The sequence below is a fragment of the Eutrigla gurnardus genome (assembly GCF_963514095.1).
Source record: "Eutrigla gurnardus genome assembly, chromosome: 2".
Lineage (NCBI taxonomy): Eukaryota > Metazoa > Chordata > Actinopteri > Perciformes > Triglidae > Eutrigla > Eutrigla gurnardus.
The window spans coordinates 15,760,830-15,783,889 of record NC_139916.1 but is presented as its reverse complement, the minus strand read 5'-3'; the positions used below and the strand labels follow the sequence as shown (position 1 = coordinate 15,783,889).

At 40.5% G+C, this 23,060-nt stretch overlaps 1 protein-coding gene across 3 annotated transcripts in view; it reads left to right on the top strand.

The window, feature by feature from the left end:
* chchd6b (coiled-coil-helix-coiled-coil-helix domain containing 6b) overlaps positions 1 to 23,060 on the top strand; it is a 45,541-nt gene that overhangs the window by 11,521 nt on the left and 10,960 nt on the right. The window contains exons 5-8 of one of the 3 annotated variants that reach the window (XM_084038219.1): positions 2,988 to 3,008; positions 5,757 to 5,840; positions 11,591 to 11,661; positions 21,539 to 21,694. In XM_084038219.1, coding sequence (XP_083894345.1) covers positions 2,988 to 3,008; positions 5,757 to 5,840; positions 11,591 to 11,661; positions 21,539 to 21,686 — 324 coding nt within the window. In that variant the 3' untranslated portion in view covers positions 21,687 to 21,694. The remainder of the gene's footprint in view (positions 1 to 2,987; positions 3,009 to 5,756; positions 5,841 to 11,590; positions 11,662 to 21,538; positions 21,695 to 23,060) is intronic. The other 2 variants (XM_084038218.1, XM_084038220.1) reach the window with 2 other exon arrangements.

Below are 23,060 nucleotides of genomic sequence, written 5' to 3'. Positions count from 1 at the left end.
ATATATTTTTTCAGTTTGAAGATTTAAGATCCAGTCAATAAAAGAAAATCCAATACACACTGTTAGCTCTTTCAGCAGTGTGAATGCTGGCTGAAGTGTTGATTCATTTACACATTTAATGAACAAACAGCTAGAGTAACCATTTCATGCCACGGGTATTACTGTAGAAGTGTTAGTGTGATGATTCATGCACATGCATGCTGTCCTCTTCTGATAGAGGCTGTGCATGTAGAATGTATGTGCTGAAAAAACTCAAAAACCGATGCAGAGACCTGCAAAAGCGTCTATTTGCCTGTGTGCTGGCTGAAACTTAACCAACAGATAACTCCTAGTGATCGAGATGTGAGCACTACAACAGTGGTACAAGATGACTTGAGCACTGTAACGTAGTGAAGCTTACTTTCAGCAGTACAGGAGTTGACTGCCATGCTGTCCACTGATGAGATCTTTCAGTACAATGATAAACCATATGCTCGTCTCCCATGGTGGTGATGGCAGTTCCTGCACATCAAGACTTGCTGACTTCTTCACTCAGCGTATATACAGCGTTGTACACAAGATTTCCTTGTCTTGCCAGGTTTGTTTGTGACATTTTGCATATTTAACACCCCTCCCATACAAAAATGATCACTTATGACCCACTAGACATGGGTCGGTGAAAGCGCTCAGCTCTATAAATGGCATTTATTACTACCACTCATGATGAATGTGCTTACCCTACTTATTCCCATAGAGATATGATGGGAGGAAACCTGTCAGTGCAATAGCTCTTATTTTCTTCTTTTTGGCTGCATTTCTGTCTTTCTCCCTTTCTCCCTAATTAAAAAGCCAAATCAGGAGTTTGACTGCACAAACTGTGTCTGCCAGTGACATTCTCCTGCCTAATCCTCATTGCAACCCTCTTTCCTCATCTCTCTCTCTCTCCCTCTTTCTACTCATGACTCCAAGTGGAAAGCCACACCAAAATCTTTTCCCCCCAAACACACAGATTTATTCAAATGAACAATTTGCATAATTCAGTATTTACATAATTGATTTCCAAGGAAGCGTTTCTCACCATGTGAGGTGGTGTTAGAGACCAAAAGGTCTCATCCTGTCAAATTTCTGTCACTTTCACACACTGGTGGGCTCTCTCTCTCTCTCTCTCTCTCTCTCTCTCTCTCTCTCTCTCTCTCTCTCTCTCTCTCTCTCTCTCTCTCTCTCTCTCTCTCTCTCTTGGCAGACCTTTGAGGTTTCAAGTCTAAATCAAGCGTGAAGCGTTGTCAAGCGGGTGCATCTGGTGACCCTCATGGTACAACCTCAGCAAACATGATTCAGCTTAGCATAGATAATCATATGTATTGAGATGCATTAAATTGGTGTGCTTAGAAGGGGCATCATTAGTTTCAATATGGCGGTAAATGATTTGATCCTTATCACCTCTGAAATAGTTTTGCAGCTATACGAGAACGTTCTAGTTCTGGTGGCATGCATTTAACAATGATAAAATGTATCTCAAAGTTGTTTAATGATGTTTTTCTGGAGAGGGGATGCTGGGGCCATCTCTATTGATTAAATCATTTAGACCAGGGTGCTGACTACTGGTCACCAGTGAGCTCAGAGGTGCAAAAAAAAATGCCATTGTCCGTTATGGCCCATGGACTGCACCAAACTGCTTGGCTGTGTGTTTGTCTGCATCGGTATCACAACAAGCCTCTTCACCTCTCTTCAAAAGTCTGTCATCTATGGAAATGGGACCTCCACACTCCTGTGAGCACTCTGTGGGGGTCCACACACACATCCACACACAGAAACATATTCAGTTTAGGGCCAGCCACCAAAGAGCAGGGAGGTTAAACAGATGGCATCGGTTGTATCTGTTACGCAAATTACCCAACACACACACACACACACTCAGAGATACACACACGCACGCATTCTGCAGCAACCGGCTTTGTGAGTTCACCTCATTTAACTGAATGGTGTTTTTATGAGGCATGGCAACATTAGAGCCACCCACCGCTCTAATCTATCCCTTTCTGTTGTGTTTCTAATGCTGGACTGGGAGCACTTGTTTTGAGTGGGCAAGACTAGACACTCTCAAATACGGTGTCCTGTTTGTCAGTGTTATATACTTGAACATTGTTTGCTTTAGTGTTATAATAGGTAGTGATAATGACAAAGTTTGGATTCTACTTCAATCTAAATCAGGTGCTTGAAAAAAATGGAAACCGTACCCATATTTATACGTAGTGGCATGTCCACCAATAGGCTGACAAGCTCTATGATGACCAGTGTGGTTCATCCAAAAAGCCCAGGGTGATTATTACACATCCAAACACATGCATGCACGCATGTTAACATAGTCAGTGTATATTTGGAAATATTGATTATTTTGTTCCCCTGTAATTTAACTTGAAACTGTGCTCATTTTGCACTAAAGATCTTAATTAAATGAGAAAATACTAAAGCACTTGTACAGTACAAGTACTCAGTATTTAATTTACACAGGAGAATAATAGACTACCATGTGGTTATTTCACTATCTATTTATTGAATGACCAGAAAACATGCTATATCATAAAATATACATGGCCTGGTCATTTATTTCCGACCACATTTCTTCCTCGAAAATGATGGTTCACCACTATCCTTCCAGGTTCTAATAATGCTTTGGACAGTTCTTAACAAAATGTAGTAGTTTCAGCAATCTACTTAGTTATTTTCTTTGCTCGATGAAGGCCAATAACTTCTGAAACATCTTTTCAACGTCGACCAGGACATGCTCGTTTAAGAAATGAGAAGCCAGTCACTTATTTCTTCTACTTCTTGTTCTCTCTGCTGCTTTATCCGCATCATTTCTGTTTCTTTATTTATCCTCACCTCCCTTTTTGTTTTCCTGATTATTTCTGTCTTTTATCCTTATCCTCCCCTCTATGATCTCTTCCAACTCTGTGCCTTATACCCTCTAACGTCTCACTAACCCCTTCTCGTTCTCTCCCTCCTAGCCAGCAGATTTGGATGCCTGGGTAAGCAACACTACCATGTCTAGTGCCTCCTTTTTTTTTTATATATATATAACTCGCCTTTTCTCCTCTCTCTTCCTTTCTCTCTTCTCTATCTCTCTCTCTCTCTTTGACTCTCTCTCTTCTCTATTCAAATGTCATGTTTTCATTGTGCATTAAAGCGAGGCTGTGAGTGTGCTGGCGCCACCATTCCACACCATTCACAACAACACTTTGGGAGGTATTCAGCTAGAAAATTACACATCATCTGTGCTGCTAGCAGAGGTGATTTTACACACATACACTCACAGCCCTTAAGCATCAAACAGCCGCTGTAGAAAGCAAAAAGTGCAGTGAGAATAGTCTCGGGATTTGCAGATGTTCTCTTTGGGGACGCATGTGCCTGTTAAGTTAGGATAAGATTAGATTGGATCACAATAAATGTAATGTCAGCCTGTGTGTAAGTGTGCGTGTCTGCATGCCTGCATTCACCATACCAGCAAAGAGCACAGAAGATGAGTAGATCGTCCAGGGAAGATGGTGCAGCTCCATCTGATCTATATCACACTCACTAATGCACCACTCGGGTACAGCAATCTGTCAACATTACACCATGGCATTACACAGTGTAGTGTGTGTGTGTGTGTGTGTGTGTGTGTGTGTGTGTGTATGGGGGGGGGGATATGCTACATGAATCCATGCCCTATTGCTGCATTTTCCTGCACCATAATGTTCATACTGCTGCGGCACTGTTTCACTCATATTGGTTCGAAACAAATGTGTGTTCATGAGTTGCCCTAGCATTGATTTTTATAGCATTTTAATATGTAGACACAAATATTAAACCTATTTAAGGATCAAACGTGTGGAAGCTGGAGAGAATTCCACTATCTGGTGTGCACCATGTGCATGTTGCCTATCCTTCTATGCATTTTAACCATAATATGTGATTCAAATTGTACAGCTGTTGAGGTCCTCCTTTGATCTGCCTCATACTCTACACAGCATGACCAAACTTTTGACAGATGCATCAAGATTCTAAACCAAGCCGCAGGGTTTTTTTATGCATCAGTTCAATCCTGCTTCCTGCCATTTAATTAAGTTTGAGTTAGTCGATTTAGATGTGGTATCCTGGAAATCGATTTAATAATATGTTGTCATATAAAGACATGGCACCATACCTTAGTGCAAAATACATCACTCTGTGACTTGCAAAATGTATGATCATTGATTGTTTTTGTTCCGAGAGAATAATTTCTTAGTAATATTATGATTGAATACATCTAGGATGAGATGGGTAGAGGTCGAGGATATACTAATTAATGCACAGTGGGTGAAAACATTAAGCTGATGACAAGGGGAAGGATTTTAGCAAGAGATATTTCCTTCCCCATTCCAAACAAGTCAATAGCAGTGCGTTATATCACCATTTAACCGGTGGGATATTTAAATACTGCTAAATTGCTGATGTTTTGTTTTACACTTTCCCCTCGCTGCGAATGATGAGATCTCTTTTGACTGTCCCTCTGCAGTAGTTTACTGTTTTCCTGTTATTTTCATAAATACTTATCATAAAGAAATCCCTTTCCATTACACTTTATGTACACTGTATTGTTACACAGTAAAGTCTCCTGCTGTTAAAACAAGGTGTCTCCATCACATAACAGATGTTACGTCTTGGAGTGAACCTTTCCTAAAAAAGGAATCTGTTAGTTCACACCCCTAGTGCATGTAGCTGAACTGGGCAACTTGTCTTCCCAGTGTGTCTTTCTGACTTCTGCTTCCTCTCTTCCTCTGCTCGCATGCTGCTACGTCATGACCCAAACTATGGGTCTTCCGGCAGCCAATCTGCCATCTTGCTGCTTGTGAAAACGTGGCTCAGCGGGCATATTAGAGCCTGTCATCTCATCTTAACACAAGCGCCGCCATGTCAGGCCCTGCCGCCGCTGTGTCAGTAACATGCCACCTGGGTGGTTTTGTAAGTTCTCTTACATGGGGACGGACCCGCTATTCTTTTAGCCATTCCATTGTGTTGACCTTTGTGGTGTAGCTGTGATGTACTTTTCAAATCATGATAGATTTCCATCGAGCATCATAGATTTGTGATATATCCATAGAGTAGTGGATGTATGAGGTAACTTTCAACACACATTCAAACACATTTATCTGCAATTTAATTTCCGAACCACACACTGTGGAGAGGTATAATCCTATTTTATCTCAGTCTCCTCAAACGTCCGTGCTGTTAATCTGTTTGTGGAATATCTTATGACCCCTGTAGCTTAGCTTGCATTTGGTAGAAATGTGGTACATGTCTGTACGGTAAGTTACATAAATGGTATTGCATATGCTGATTCAGTTACCTTACCTTTTACTAGAATGTAAAGTAGTGTTGATTAATACTTGGAATTCTATGCGTTATGTTAGCCTGTTGGGCAGTGAAAGCAACAGCTTGCCTCATTTCTTCTCCCCTCAGCATTTACCTCTGGCTGCTGTAATATGTTAATAAGTGAAAGAAGTGAATGGATGTTTGAGGCAATTACTTTGAGTAATTCTAGCCACTTAGTAACGATGTCAATTTAAACAACGTCAAATGATTTTTTTTAATTAGTGCTTGGATTGATTTCCTTTTCCTCCTTATTTGCTTTGCAGCCAGAATTGAGTATTTACACAGACCTGCACTTGTCATATAAGTGTAGGAAATCTTGTCATTATTTCGTTCTATTTCTTTGCTTTCTTCTTTATTGTCTACTCTCTCTTACCCTTTCTCAGGCCAAACAGCTGGCGAGGAAAGAGAAGGAACTGGCCAGCATATCCTGCTTCTATAAAGAGCAACTACAAACACTGGAGCAAAAGGTGAGAGCCTTATATACATTTACATTTAGGGCATTTAGCAGACGCTTTTGTCCAATAAGTACATTTGTCAAAAGAAGTGAAAACATCCTGTAGGCTTTCACTCAAAAGAAGTCTTCACACATCAGGAATATCAAAACAAGGCTTAACGTGACATATTAATCACACTCCTTGGGGTGTAAAATCTCGTTGAGACACGAGACACTCTTCTCTATCTTGGAAATGCCAAACCCGCATAACACTGTCAAAATGGAAATGAATTGAAATTTTCAGCAGGCAGATGAGAGTTACGAATCGCTGTCGATGGACCAGCACTCAAGAACGGTTTCACAGCGTTGTCTCTCACAGAGAGCTACAGTTGTCTAATCAAATGTACTGTGGTTTTCTCATCACTGTGTCCTTGTGTGCCAGCAACCCTGTGGTCCTTTCAAAAAAAGATTTGAAGAAAAAGAAGAGAAAAAAAACGTTTGGTTGGTGCTTTTTTAAGAAATTCTGACCTGTTTTCCCTCCATCTGAGGGCAGGAAGAAGTGCATCATGCTTTTAGGTTTGGACAGAGGCTAGAATTAAGTACAAGAGGCAGGAGAGTGAAATTACCGAGTGCAGGTGAAGTAAAGAAAGGAAAGAAACTATCAGAAAAACACAGATGACAGGCACACTGAAAAATGATTTATTATTCTATATGTACAGACTGATATTAAATGAAAACAACAATTAGAGGAAGGTGAAAAGGGGAAAATGTACATGTCGACACATATACACTCTCACGCCCTTCCCTCCCCCGGCCCATCCCGTGTCTCCCTCCAGTATTCAATAGGCACTCCTTGGAATTGACTCCCCCTCCAACCCTCTTCCTGTCTCTCCTTCTGTCCGGCAGGGCCCATCAGGCAGACGGGGGACCTTATCTAGTCCCTGGCACTCGCCTCCTTTAGGCCTCTGAGAAAACCTTTTACATAGCCAAGTTAAATGGAAGGGCCCCTGCACACCGCGCGGCAAGCAGCACACGCTGCAATGCTTGACGGAAGAGACTGATTGGCAGAAGACTGGAGGATGCTCTATCTTTCTCCGCCACAGTCGCTTTTTCTATCGCTTTTTTTCACCCCTCACTTGCTCGCAGCTGACCTGCATGCGGATGAGGGAGTGAGAAAGAGGGGGACTGAGAGCAATAGATAAAGAGGCTATATGGACTGTGCATTAAACAGTCTATCCTGAGCCGGCGTCCATCTCCTTCCTTCTCTCCCTTCATTTTCCAATCTCGCACTCCATTCATCCAGGCCTCCTTTCATGCCCCCTTTACTTTACCCTGCCAATTTCTCTTTCCTTTCACACTCTCATTCCTGTGGCGAATACCAGTTGGGCTGAAATAAATGACCACTTAAAAGTTGCATTGTGTATGACACAGGTCAAATACATAAATGCAAAACACCATTTTAAACAGTAATGTCTCACTTTACACATATATTATGATCCAAGGATGTTTAAGTTGCTCTGTCTGGACCTCCCTCGCCCTCAGTATTGCTTGCAACAGAGATTCAAAGGTGTGCCATTGTCTATGTACGGAATACCAGTCTGTGATTTTATTCTTGGATCATCTCATACGTCGGAGCTCTTTCCTACTTCTATTGTCTTTATCAAGAAAACACACACGCACAAGCAGACACTCAAGCGCATGCAATTTCCATGATATGTTGATGGTCTGGGGCAGAGATTTAAGCCAAAGGCAAGAGCAGTGAGATTAGAAGGAGAATCCACTGGTAATTGGTGTGTGATCTTCTCCTGAATCAACATTTTACTCTGGCTTAGCAGCAGCCTCTTCTAACAGGCTATTAACCGTGGGTGTGTGTGTGTGTGTTTGGGCGGGTGGTTGATTACCTGTATGAAACACGCTCTGGTGTCCAGTTTGCCGAAGGGATGAATGACGATAACCAACTATTGTGTTTGTATATTGTGTTTGTCTAAAGGCTGGATGTTGTTGGAATCCACTTCCACCACAAATGTGTGTGTGTGTGTGTGTGTGTGCGTGCGTGCGTGTGTTTATTGTGATAGGTTTGTGTGTATGCTGTCACTTCAGAAGTCATTGTGAAAGAGAGGACAATCCACCGTACAACTCTGCATTTCCCCACGTCCACATACAGATTCCCACACTTAAAGACATCCCAATAGTGAAACACCCCTCACACATACCAACACATCCTCAACTTCTCCCAATCCTTTCCTCTCCGTTTATTTATGGATGCCTCCCTAATCTCTACCCAGTGTACAGGTGGAGTATATCTGTCTCCCTGTGGCAACATACCCTGTGACTCTGTAAACAAGTCTCAGTTTAAAATTCACCTCTTTTAATCCCCCCTCCCCAATCCCCCCACCTCCTCGTCAACTGCTGCCTCCGAAATAAAAAAGGAAAAATTAATCCGCCTTCGTCCAAGCGTGGAGCGTGAAACACTCCCTCCCTCAAAATCCTGACATCAGCCCATCTCAATCCACAGCTGCTGGAGGGTGTTCAGACGAGTGTGCATGCAAGGATCATCTGAACACAAGCTTTCATATACAAATACAGATTTAGTCACACACCTGCATGTATGCAAGCTTACACACACCCGCAGCACACATGCACCCACACTAATCCCCTCCATGAGTCTTTCCAACAACCCCAAAACCTTGCTTTCCCCCCATTGAGGGTTATCATCCCCCTTTCTGTCTCTCCACATTGGGCTTTTGTCCCCATGGGTGCAAATGATGGGAAGAGCTCAGAGTGTGTGAGCCAGTGATAGTACTGCCACCTCTCTGGTGTCATGAGAGCTGAGCTGGAGCTGTTGCTCTGGGTCTTTTCTGTCTGCAGACATTAAAAAAACATGTTGAAACACAAAAACAACACACTGCCTTGTGGTCCCCCAACATTTTAACTGGATAAGCTGTACCTGCCAGTCTAATCACAGCATTCACACCTCGTGTCTGATAATTTCCCCCCATATTAGCCAGTTGAATTAGCAAGACCAGAGACATAACCTCTGGTATAACATCCCCTCCATAACCATCAAACTGTCCATTTTGTAAATATCCATGGCTAAAAAAGAGGGTTGTTTGCCTGTTAATATTTGCTTTCTATTGTTGGACTTTTGTGTCAAAGCAGAGAATATTTTTTCATATGTGGCCATGTTTTACCAAATCAGGCGGTAGGGGGAACATTTTATATTTGAAAAGCAATGGTGGCAATTTCATCATTAAAACACTTGTTACCAATGCACAACATTAAATTACATACATTCTATGTGTATATATACTCTCCAATTCATCTATTTTAGGCTCTTGTAGTTCAAGCAGGTTTAATGTTATGTTACAGTTGTCGCTTTTTCTTTTTGATTGTTATATTTCTGGTGTACATTCACTCCTCTAGCTAACTCTAGAGGAGCGTGGGAAGCCAGAGCTGGAAAAGAGCAAATTCCTCATTGGCTTCTCAACATCCTAATATTACGATATTACTGCTTGACCCCACCAAACCCACAAGGTAGAGCCTTGGTGGGATGGACCAATCATCAGCGGGAAGTTTACTTTAACTTTAAAACATCTGCTTCCTGCTTCCATTGCAGGCACCCTACACTTATGTCCTGTAAAATCTGAGGCACCCATGGGTTTAAGTCCCTGGGGAGCCTTTTTTTTTTATCTTGGCTCGAACACTGGATGTCCCACAAGGCAACTACAGACTTTCAAGTTTCACCTCAGCTTTCCTCTGTTAAGCCCTTGACCTGAGGCTAGAGGCTAAGACGCTAACTTCTTACCACATATTCCCAGGCAGTCTGACCTCTATAAGCTAACTCTCCTTCAACAAGAAGTGACACACACTGTCTCTTTTAATGTCCATGAATCCAGGGCTTGGTTTCTTGCACTTTAAAATTATGGCATTTATTTGTAATGTTTAATGCTTAGTATATTAACCTGAGGTCTAGAACTGTCTTTATTCCAAAGGTAGACAATGCTGGGATGAAATATGCTTCCAGACTCTGGAGTTGCAGTCAAGGTGTGGTGTTTAAACCTAGGCCACATTATCATTGGGGAGACGTAGGAGCAAGAAGAGTAAAATCTAATATAACACAGCCAGGCAGGGATTCAAACTTACACCTAGGGATGTTTGGCATTGTGAATTACCGTGACAGCCAAAATAGGACACAAACTCAGATTATATCAGAAGATTAATCTTTATGGTAGATACATTTATTAGTTTCAGTTTTTCTGTTTCAATGTACATCATCTAAAGGTTGATTCCAGATCACTAAAATTGTTTTTCAGTGATTCTTACAGGTGTTAATATGCTAATATGTCCAGCAGAACTTTGTAGGCAAATAAAGAATGGGGACGTCAACATGACAAGTGTGGATAAGAAATAACAACTCTTAAAGGTATAATATGCAGCAATTTACAAAAAAAAAACTATGTATAAACTGATACCGTGGTGGTTTTTCTCTCTCAATTTAATTCAAAGGGCTTTATTGGCATTTTCGGAAAACAATATTGCCAAAGCTTCTCTCTCTCTCTCTCTCTCTCTCTCTCTCTGTCTCTCTCTCATTTAGCCAGAGAGGAGGGGCGACTGACAATATGACTTCGTTCTTTCTTTCTTGCAAATAACCACCCCTCCTTCATAATCGACTCATGACTTATATTTTACTGTCTCCTCTTTAGAGAAAACGATCTCGGGGCAGACTATTATATTGTAGTGCATACTCGCAGATAGGATTAAGGAAAAAGATGGCTATGACATTACTTGAGTCTTTTCCAACACCAGGCATTCAGATCAGGAGAAGCATGTCTGCGGATCAGCGTGAAATAATGAGATATGAATATGACTAGGGGGCACTGGAGGAGTAGAGGGCTAGGGATTGTGGAGGAGGTTTGTGTTTGATCCCATCTCTTTCTCTGCTCAGTCACTTCAATTATCTTCCTCTCCTATCATCCCATCTATTGGGAATATAGGGAATAATTAAGTAAAAGCGTGAGCACTGTGGTTATTGGTTTAAATTGGTGATTACTGTGCAGTGAATGGGTATGAGAGGGTGGCGAGAGAGAGAGCTATTCTAAACAAACTGTAGGCCACGTGTTTCATATGTTTTGACACAAAGCCTGTAAGGTTGTGTTTCATTTACAGATCTGATGATTTGAAACATTCAGTACTGCTGCTGGACATACTACACACCTTATACATTTTCTCAAACTACGTTTTCTCTTGACATCTGCGTAGTCAGTGCAGTTGACCACAATGCAGTGCAGTTACCCACTGTGACCATGATTACTCTAGTGGAGGTGTGTTGGTGTGTGACCTTGCCCTCTAGCACAACCTCCACCTGCGTAGCAATCACTGTTTAAATGGCACTCTTTCTCGCATGAAATAAAATATTATGAAGTACCAGCAGGCTATCAGCATTCAGATTTGTAAGCTGCGCTGTAACATTCAAAGGTCACTAATTTAACGAATGTGACATTTGGGATGGTGCTTGATGCATTTTGCCTAATGTTACGTAGATAATGCAAGTTGTTAAGCTCTAATTCATGGGACTTGATTTTAGGACTTGGACAACCTTGTTTTTTATGTTTTGTAATGATGTTATGTGAATAGTGAATAATGTTAAATCCATTATTAGAAGCAGCATACGTCTGAGCAGCCCATTTGATGTCCACAATGTAAAGTGAAGTGGAAGTTCTTCGGAGCCTTTTAATGCCTATGAAATAGATCCTCACATTTGTTTCTGTCTTTGTCTCTTTGCAGAACCATGACAACTACAAGCAGATGGCAGAACAGTACAACGAGGAAGCTACTAAAGCTGAGGCACACATCCGGTAAATACTGTGAATTACTTCATAACACCATTTTTGGTGGAACGAACCATTCAGTGTACTCATTACATTGTTGCTTCTTACTGCCTCAGTACAATTATGTCTTTACGAGCCTTTCATAGACTAAAGCAGTTTGGTGAATACACCTGTGAATTATTATTTGCAGCTGGGATTTTTTCTTCTGTGAGCTAACCCTGCATATGTAGCTTTAAGGCAGACAGTGTATGCCAAATTAGAAAAAAAAAAAAACCTGAGCACAGTGGATGAAAGAGCTCAGACAGCAGCTCTGACTAGCAGGATGTCTATACAAAAGTGGGTAGAAGCAGATGTGAGCGCAGGCCTGAGCGTGAAGGCTGGCTGCAATGTTAGTACGCTGTTAACGTGCACGTCCTGTAGCTGCTGATAGTCCACATATTAATTTCCGCACACGCAGTAGTGAAGCTGAGCGATAATTTACTATTGTTATTATTACTTCTCGTCTCCCATATAATAGTATGGTGACAAAATTGTCATATTAACATATCAGGGCTCACCAGCATTTTCCTCTTTAGATGAATGATACTGCTCAGTTTAAATGAAAAAAACAAAAACATTTTTCTCAATGTAGGATTAACTGAATTAAGTATTTCAAATAATGTGATACACACATAGTTTTTATAATTTAATATGATAACAAAACAATATATATTAGGTATTAATATGTATGAGGCAGTTCTTTCATCTATGTTATAGCTGCAGTTAGATGGCCTCTCCAAGTGTGTTTATTGTTTATTAAGTGCAGTATATTTTGACTCATCTTAACACATATTTTGCTTAAATTAAATATAATATGATGAGATGATGGATAATGTAGACCGTTAGACCTTACTGTTTATTCTTTCTTTCTTTTTCGTTTTCTGTGTGCCGCTTTTTTTCTTTGAAAATTATACATGGCAGAAAGTATGTGAGAGTTTCATTGTCTTTTATTCCACCGTATTCTTTTTAGTCCTCGGAGAGTTGCAACTTGAATTGTGTGACAATGCTATACTTTACAATGCCAGAGCGTGTGGGCTTTGCCAATTTGTACCCCTTTATATGACCCGTTGTTACCTCTATTTTGGAAGGAGAGAGTCTGTGAATCCAACTAATTTCCCCTTTTCCCGTGTGCATGACAATAATTATCCCCAAACTGTTGAAAGATGGTTAATTAATTCAGATCTCTCTTTTTTTCCTGTTACTTTCACATGCTCACTCCTCACCTTTAAACACATAAAGCCTTTGTGTTTGTTGTACCATAGCTCTTACGTCTTATTGTTCATCATCAAAACCTGAACTTCACTTCAAATAAAACAAAACCTGTAAAAGTTATAATGTAGGAGCCAGCCAGCCCTACGCTGCCAGCAGGGTAAAATGTATCCAAGTCTAATGAGAGATTCACCGGGAACACAACAAACAGAAATGAAAAATGAAAAACCTCCCTGCTGAACAATAATAATTTCATATTGGGTTTATTAAGAAGTTTGCATTTTATATACCTGAAAAAGATCAATTTCCATTGGATAATGAATGTGGAGTAAATCTGTGGCTCAAGTCATTAAAAGGTTTGTTGATGTGGTCTGCAGGGGCGTAATTCAATTTCAACCAAACTCTGAAATGTCACCAACATTCGAATATATCTGTCATTTCCTAACAAGGTGGGGAATGAGAGGAGAAAGTCACCATCGCTGTCAGTTAACAGTTTTGCAGGGTTGGTGTGTTACTTTTCATGGTTAGGCTTTGTGTGTAAATGTGCTGCTCCTTGGAAAGCAACCTTCCACACTTTGCCATGTTTAGTTGCATGGCATCCCTCTCTATATTTAAACTGTCATACAAAGGAAGAGTATAAAACAAAGCTGTCCTAGAATTAAATGTGTCAATGTTGTTACATCAGTAGTGTAGTAGCATGCAGTCTAGTGCTTTCCTGGAGACAGCAAGAGGGAAAAGGTAGACTAGGTCTTTTTGTTAGCTTTGCACTGTATGAAGGGTAGTAACCTCATCCGCGACACTGCCATCTTCTTGCACCTGGTCTATTGAATTTAACGGCATACAATTCAAGTCCAAAATGTAGTCCAAATGATTGCATTAGCAAGGTGCTATTGTCCGTAGCTGCATGGAAGAGGTTAGAAGATCAATTCTTCATGAGTTTGCCGAAAGAAGAGTATTTTGTCCTTCCACAATGTGTTGCTCATTATTTTTTTTTTCACACACACACACACACACACACACACACACACACACACACACACACACACACACACACACACTTGCATGCACACTACATTTCACCCTCCTTTTCCCTTTCTATCTCTGCCACACATACAGGCACACTTTGTATTCAGGCAGCCACGTGCTCATCATGTTCTGTCAGCATTTAGGCAGCGTTTCATTGTGCCGTGGTCACGCTGTCATTTCACACTACACTGACCACCCAGTAATTATTCTATTTACCCACTGCTGAAGGGGAGCAGTTGGGAGCTGCAGCACGGTCCAACACATTATGTAGCTACAGTGTGTCTTTTTCTTCTGATTTTGTCTCCAGTTTTGCATATGAATCTTTTATAGTGTCCTATTTCCCTAATTCTAAAATATATTTTTTCTAACTTACACACTTGTTATTTATTTGCCCGCGGTTGTAACTTTGTCTGCCTTGATCAGCCCCCTTTTTTTTTGTTGGAACTTCTATCTTCTTCTGTCTTCATGTTTTTTTTATAAGAGATTGTATGAGAAATAAGTGAAGTGATTTGAAAAGTTCAGGTGACTTGTTTTCCTTCAAGATGATAGCTAATAAGGAGTGCAAAAGTCAGGATTCACATTGGACAGATCATTCAAGAGTGAATCAATAAATACAATACACATATTTTGAGGAGAGAAGTGGAAGAGATTTTTTTTGCACATCAGACTCAGCCATAGCACTTTATTCAGTGGTGGAGAAGGTGATATGAGTTTTCAGAACTGATGGAAGATGTTGACTGATGGCTTTTTTGCACGGTGTTCAATGGATTCAAAAGGAGGAAAAACAGGGGATGTCCCAATTTGGCTGCTTTTGCTAGCTGCGATTCTAGAACCCACCCCAAATACTTTGATTTTAAGCTAAAAGATGCCTCGCACACCTGAGTAGGGAAAGAAGAAGGTAGCCTTCTGGGCTTTTGCCTCTCTTTTCCGACACTCGACAGCTCACACTCAAAACATTATCCTCGAGTGGGGGACAGTGAGTGGTAAAAGGTTATCTAGTGCCATTTTCCACTTGCCTTGCCCAACTACATGGGGCATTTTAGAGAACTTTATCCATTAGCCTTGCCTTGGGGTATCAACCACCCAGATTCCACAAAAATACCTCAGAGACCCACAACATTTCAGCTTAGCTTACTTTAAGATCTAAAAATCCATTAATCCTCTTAAAAAAAACCGTGTTACCCTCAAAGTGTTAGCAAAGACAGAACCTAAGTGAACCTCAGGTGGATGTCTGTGTGAGGATTCACCGTGAAGCAACTGCTGACAGTTTGTCGTTAAAAGCTTTCTTTCATGTGGGTTTGTTATACCTTTATTCTGTATGTGTGTCAATTCTGGTGTATGTGTGTGGGTATGTCCAATTAGTGAAACAGACAAGTAGCTAACTGTTAGGCTCTCTGTGCCCCACAAGGTAGGAGACTGCTAGTCATTACTAGAGACAAGACCTGTCTGCAGTGTGTGGTCCAACAAAGATTTACCATTAAGACAGAAGGCTGCAGTCACTTACACACTCGGCTGTTACTGCCTCTGTATGTACCTCTCTTTGACTGCCTCAGTGCAACTACACACACACAAACACTGCTGCACAATTATTAAGGACAGGTCAGAATTGGTCTGTGCAGTTACAGTAGATATGTGGGAAGGCAAGAAAGTGTACATTCACATGTTATATTTTTCACTGCTGCATTAAACAACAGATTTTTATCATTTAATCAAGACATCGCCTTTATTATGCTGATGTGAACAGATTAGTAACAACTGTATGTAACAATCAGATTGAGTCTATTTGTCAGAAACGTAAAAAAACTAGACTTGGCTGTAACTGTAACATCTTCACAGATCCTGTTGTAGTCACCATGGAGCAACCTGGAACCTGAGCCTGGCTGGGTCCAAATTATATTTATTCTAATAAGGTCTGGTTCAGTCCCTTTCCATTGTCGTAAGTCTTGGGTCTGTAAGGAGCCACTGTCAACTCTGACAATCATGGTGTGCCATAATCATCACATCTGGAAAATGTGTTTTTGACGCTCAACCAAGTGTTCAGTGCAGGAAAGAGTCTTGTTACCTGTTTTGACCTTTCCTGCTAGCTAATCATATTGCTGCCGGTGTTTGTGTTCTCAATTTGAGTCTGTTCAGGCCAACTACATGTTGGATCATGTCTACTTAGTCCTTGGGTTTATTTGGATTAGGTCTGAACTGATTAATTTAATTTATTTGATGATTAAACACTGCACTGTGGTCATTACATGCGTTAAAAACCACTAAGGATTGAAAACACAATAAAGCCCAAAGGTTTATTTCCACTGTGGCCCTCTTGTATAACATTTAACACACTACAAGATAAAACAACACACAGATAACACACATAAAACAACAGACAGCAAGTCCAGACAGTACAACCAACATATAAATAGATTAAAAATGAAATAAAAAATGCATAGATTGATATAGCAGCAAACAACTATTAACTATATGAAAATCAATCATGGATATACTCTGAATTTACCTCTGAATATATCCAATAGACACATTTTATTCATTTATTTAATTCCATGTAGTAATAGATTCACATATAGGCTCAAAGGATAAGGACAACAGGACCTTGCATCACAGTACAAATAACAACTAACTTACAGTAGAATCCCACACACTCATTTAGCCAAGCAGTGTAATGTGCAGCAGGTCGTATGTTATACAGTGTCCTCAGTGAAGGCCAAAATAACACATTATCATTCAGTGTTGATTTGACAGGAAGTGGGTTTTTTTCATAAGAGAAGTGAAGTTCTTTAAAGAAAAGGACTTTACAAATGAAATGACACGAAACTGGAATTGAAATAGATGACGATAAGAAGGCTAGCGATGGAAGGTGATAGCAGTGAATCGCTCCAGAGAGTCTGTCCGACCCACATCACCCGCAACTTGAGTGAGTCGTCCAACCGCAAGGTCTTCTGATTGAAAAGTTATCAGCGATGAGATGTCACACGCAAACACACATGCACATGTGCCCCTTATCTTGTTCCCGCATGTCACCTGTTTTAATGAAACGCTCTCCTTATCCCCTCCCATCTCCCTCTCCCTATATTCCCGCAAAGTGAGTTTGGTGGGGATCAATCAGCCAGGCTAACAGAGTGCGAATTGTTCTCCTACATTCCTATCTCCCTTCAGCACTTCAGCTGTCAACGTATGAAGACACTGGCGGAGTTCTGTCTTCCGTCCATGGCTTGTTGTTTTTGATTACTTTTCCCATTTGAGACATTGACTTTGTGCCTTTTTTGGTGGACTTAAGATTCAAGTTTTTGGGGTGCTGTCATATGATGAGTTTATGATTTAAGTGTGCTGCCACAGTGATTATTACCAAAATGATCATAGCTTCTTAGTTAATGTCAGTTCTCAGACAGAACTTTGCAGAATTTAGGAACTAAATCTGTAATTCTGATTTTATGTGATACTGAAAGAGATTTCTGCCAGTTGAAATATAATGTTGTGGATGATATCCTCGGGGTAATATTGTAAAACTTTACAAAGCCTCTTACAATACAAGATGCATGCCCTGTCGTTCTTTTTGATCTCGCCCCAGCCGTGACATTTTTGATCCTCTCGTCTCTTCCCCCTTCACTCGTAATAATAAAATCCAAGCGTAATATTAAAATCCAAAAAGTACAATGCCGTGGCTGCTGCTTTAAAGGAACCTAAATCCTTGTCATCAAACATTAATAACCGTTCAGACCACACACACAAACACCAACGTAGACACAGAGAGAATAATAAAATGCTACGCCTCTCCAATTTTCCCTTTTTCTTCTTATTGCTTTATTCCCTAATGTCACGCTTTGTAGCAGAGCAGAACTTGAGCTCTCTTCATGAAAACCACACACCGCCAAGGTGAGACAAAAAAATAATGAAATTCTTTAACAATTTGAACCTAATCTTTCTCCCCCAACTCTGCACGCATTTATGCAAAACGTCACAGGCAGAAAGCAATTGGAGTGTTTTTTTGCTTCTTCTTCCTGCAAAAGTTAGCTATCAAACTAGCTGAGCCGACTAATGTTTTTCTAATAAGAGCTCACCTTTAATTTCAGTCAAACTAAACTGTTGGTGAAGATTAGCAGAGGCAATTTTCTGCTTCAGATTCCATTATTAAAACACTCCTGCTATCAGAAAGTTTCTCTTGTTGAATTAAAAAAAGTTTTCCTTTTTTTTTAGACCTGAGCTTGGATGAATACCTTTTGGCTATTGTTGCTGTTATCTTCTACTCTTAGGGAGTAATTCAGAATGCCCACCAGCTGTCAGAGTGCTAAGTCAAACATCAGCCAGTCGTATAATTTGAATTATGTGATTGAAACTCTTGGCAATGGATTTTAAGCTTACGAACACAACGCTGTATTCATTTTTAGTGTAACAATACTAACATTGGCAAACTCTTCAATCTCATAATGCCCATCTAGATATGAATAAGAGCTATTCAGCCCTGAATCCACATCATGTAGCATCAGGCTGTTAAGGATTTTAATAGTAGCTCAAGCCGCCACACCTCGGATGAGTGTATCCAGCTTGCTTTGACATGATTCAAACTGTGGTTGTTGCTTTGATTAACATCAACTGGTGAATTATATAGACCCCGATAGCACCTTATCAGTGTCCCAACTGAATGATTGGTTAGCAAAAAATGCACTTATATTCAACTGCCATCCTGAGCAGATTGGCATGGCACCGTAATATGTGGCGGAGGTAAACTGCAGACTGGGATGGTTGCCATGGGTTACTGTTTGTCTATGCAAGCCAGCTGCAAGGGTTATTTGTCATTTAATACGTCACTGTCACATTCTGTCTCTCTCTCTTTCTCAGGTCGCATTCACTTCTCTTTTCATGAATATTCTCTCCCCCAGTGATTTATTTAATCTGGTCGCTCTGCCCTCCGCTGCACACGCGACAACACGCAGACACACACACACTCAGGCTACACAATACCAGTGCAGAGGAATGTCTCCCACAGTCTGCCTACAGTTAATCTCACACACGTGCGGTGCATTTACAAAGCACAGTTCAAACACATACACACAGATTTATTGTGTGCATTTGTCAGCGAAGGAAGGGACTACTGAGCTCATTCATATGTGCATGATTCTGTAATTGCTTTGAGGAATGGCATGAGGGCAGTTCTCTGTGTGTGTGTGTGTGTGTGTGTGTGTGTGTGTGTGTGTGTGTGTGTGTGTGTGTGTGTGTGTGTGTGTGTGTGTGTGTGTGTGTGTGTGTCTTTGTTTGTGTACGTGTGCGTCTCTGCACATGACTGCATATGTGAATGTCAGGTGGTCAGCTTCCCAAAATAAATAGGCATGTCCCATCATGTTAAAGGAAGCCATGCGTCTCCTTATCAATTTGAACACAAATGAATAATTTACCGCCTTTTTTTTAGCAGCAGTTTTACACAGACTAAAATATGACTGAGGGATAACATTATGACGTTCATTAGAAAAATTGGAAAAGTTAAGATGATAAATGTCTACAAGAGCTCTTGTCTAATGTCACACAGAGAGAGCACACAGGGAGAGCGTCTCCAAAATCTCACCTCAATAAAAATGATCATGATTGAGAATTGCTTTTGGTGCTCAGAAAAAAATGGAAATTTGAACATCTAGAAATCCCTGACAACAAAAAATCATGGGATATAATATACTATATGAACTACTCGGAATGAAACCCCCAAACCACTTGTTAAAGTTGAAAATCAATGTATACGGACGTTTAACAGTGTTACTGAATGGATCCAGGTCCTAATTTGGACATTTTAATGTCAGTATTTGAATCTCACATCTTGTGTTTGTACATTTGCTTAGTGACTGCCCTCTACTGGTTGAAACCTGGCAATTGCAGTTGAATGTAACTATCGCTCCTTTGACCCTGTTATGAAACCAACATCTCTTGACTGCAGATTGCGGAGCGGAGTATTAATGAAGAGTAGCGGTTACCCTTTCAATTAGCCTGTGAATCACTAATGCTAATTGCCAGCATACATATTACGCGTGGTAATGCTAATCGTCAGTTCTTGCCTTGCATGTAAACTCAAATTCACAAATGTTTGAGTTTATACTATATTTTGTCACTATAACAGGCCCTATGCAGTACTTACCAACCATAATCATAACAATGTTAGCGATTAGCATTAGTGATTAGCACTGCAATTAGCATTAGCACTAGCGATTAGCATAAGAGGTACAGGCACTTCAGCCAAATCTCTGGGGTTTAGTTACTCTTTAATGGAGTTAATGTTTTGCGATCACATTCTGTTCTGTTGTATTCAATTTTTTCCAGTTCTATTATATTCTGTTATGAGTATGAGAAGCTGTACAGAATGCAGTACTGTGAATAATAAGTTGTCCCTGTGTGTGCGTGTGAATGTGTGCATGTACGTATCCATATCCCGATCCTTCCCGTTACGAGTTCTGTCACAACAGCAGGTAAATTACTACAAGCAACAGAGCACTCAAGGATTACCCTCATGTAGGATTAGCTTTACCTGCATGTGTGTGTGTGTGTGTATGTATGTGTGTGTGCTTGTGTGTGTATGTGTGTGTGTGTGTCTGTGTGTGTGTGTGAGAGTTTGTGGGTGTGGATATGATTGTGTGCTTTTGTCTATGCCGACATGTGCTGTATGCGTGAGTAAGATAAAAAGAAAAGAGAAAGTTTGACTTTGACTCCTAAGCTGCTTTGTCAATGCATAATTCATCTCTCTCCACAGGCTGCACCGTAAAGCCTTTGAAACTATCTTAGCTTCTTCAACTGCTACTAAAACAAACCGTAAACAATCTCAAGTGTTTTTATTTTCTTTTGCTGTTCATTTATCAAGATTGAATGACACCAAACACAAATGTTTGTGCTGCTGTTACTGTGGTTTCAGTTAAGACTTTATGGAGTAAGTAACACTTGGACTTATGTTCTTTCATAAATAAACCTGATAACCCTGATGTTGTTCAACGTTAAATTAAGCACTCACTGTTAAAGTTACCAAAATCTGTTTTGGTATTTGGTAGTTTACTGATTCTGCTCCTTACCCTGTTGCGCTCCTTCTATTATGGCTATGTCTGGTCTCAGCTTGAAGTTTGTCATTAAAACATTATTATAATTGATGAGAATGATAGTCAAAAGGGTGTAAATAACCAGGTTCTCCTTATATCATGAAGATGAATTGCTACGTACTGTGATGAGCAGAACAGACTTTTACTACTCTTGAAGATGCTCTACCATGTTCCCATGTTTTATCTTAGTAAAAGGGATAAAATCTTAATTTTGTGTGTAAATTGTTTCTTTTCCAGCAATACTGAATTCCATGTTTGTGTTACTTTACAAATACAAAGCAAGAGAAGAAATTGTGGTTATATCTCACAATAAATAAACAGGATAATAATAATCAATTAGTAATTTTGTTGATGGTTTTGTGAATCCTGAGCAATCGATGGAGCACTACTGGCAGTAAAACAAGACTATCGGGAGATGCTAAGTTAAAATAGACAATCCAATGAACTTGATAACTGCAGCCAAGAGGTTTGAGCATACACAGTAAATGAAGACATTCTCAGTTGGCAGTGCTGTGTTGTAGTCACACTGACTCTCCTCTCTATCCTCTGTTTCTCCGCAGACCTCGGCAGACTGTGTCTCTGTGCAGCGAGCTGCAGGCCAAGGTGCTCCAGTGCTACACAGAGAATCCCCAGCAGACCCTGCACTGCTCCAGCTTGGCCAGACAGTATATGACCTGTGTCCAGCAAGCCAAGGAGGTAGGCGAGTGAGACATTCTGTACGTAGGTGTGGAAAACGTGACAGAATGTTGGGTTTTCTTTGTCTGTGTGGGTGCGTTAATCTGCTGTGATGTATGTGAATGTTGGTGTGTGACAGGTAACTCTAAAACGTCTCTACTTTCAAACAGTTTCCCACTTCCATTGTTTTGATTTTGCCATCATCACTCCTCCCTTGTTCCCTTTGAGTAACACACTTAGCCAGAGTACTTTGAGTAGCTCCCTTTCCCTAAAAGATGCATTTTTTAATTAGCTCCCATTTCTTTTTTGAAGAAGAAGAAGACAGAAGGGAAGGAGGTAATTAGTGAGACCTGGAAGGAGCTTAACAGTGACACGGACAGTGGAACAAAAAGGTGAAGGGACAAATAATCCTTTCAGTCCAAATATGAAATGAGTTAACTTCTGAGAGTTGTAATCTGCATGTTGGGTTACTTTGACACTTCAGATAGGAAGCTAAATCAATGAGTCATGCTTATTGAGCGGATTTATAAGTCGCCAGGCGTGCACTGTGTTTTGGAACTTTCTGATAGGGAGATTACACCATTATTAGTGTATTAAAGCTCTTTGAAATGCATTCTGCTTTCTGCTGATACTTTTGCAAATAGTGTTCAGACCCTATGCTTATCTTCAAAGTGCTTATTTTACCCAATTTCTCCATCAAAAACAATAATGACTGAACGCAATTTGCACATTATTCTCGTGACAAAACGCACTGATACGGCTCCAAAGTAGATAAAAGGCACAAAACAACAACTGGCAGTTTAAACAGTCGATAAAAGCGAGGCAAAGGCTCACAATAAAAGCAATCAGTCTTTTTAAACAGGTTCAAAAGATCCATTTGCCAGTGGGATGGTGCTCTTTGGTGGAATAAACTGTATATGTGTTTGTGCATGGGTCAGTTTTTTTGTGAGCATGTGTAAATTCAGATTGTGAGTGTCAGAGTAAAGTGCAGAGTAAAGGCAAGCTGCATCTCCTTTTTTGAGGCACTTGCGTAATGCCTCGGAGAAAAGAACGAGGGACAAAACAGATAGAAAGAGAGAGTGAAAGGTCAAATTAACGAAAAAGAAAGCTTCAGTCTGTATTGAACATATCAACACTACACCCATCCCTCTGTGACTGAAAGTGATGTGGGCTGAAATCCAGAGCAGGTTCAGACCCTCTGTCCTCTGAATAGCAATGAAAGGTCCTTAACTTATACCCTGGTGGAACAAGGTGGATTTGACTGACGTTGATAAATGAGGTCTAGTCCCTTTCAGACAGTGGTTTAGAGGCCCACATTGCAGTGCGCTGCGGTAGACTCATTGCTTCAGATCAGTGTGTGTGTGTGTGATTGCAAGCCAAACTTTGAATAACTGACCTGTATTCAAA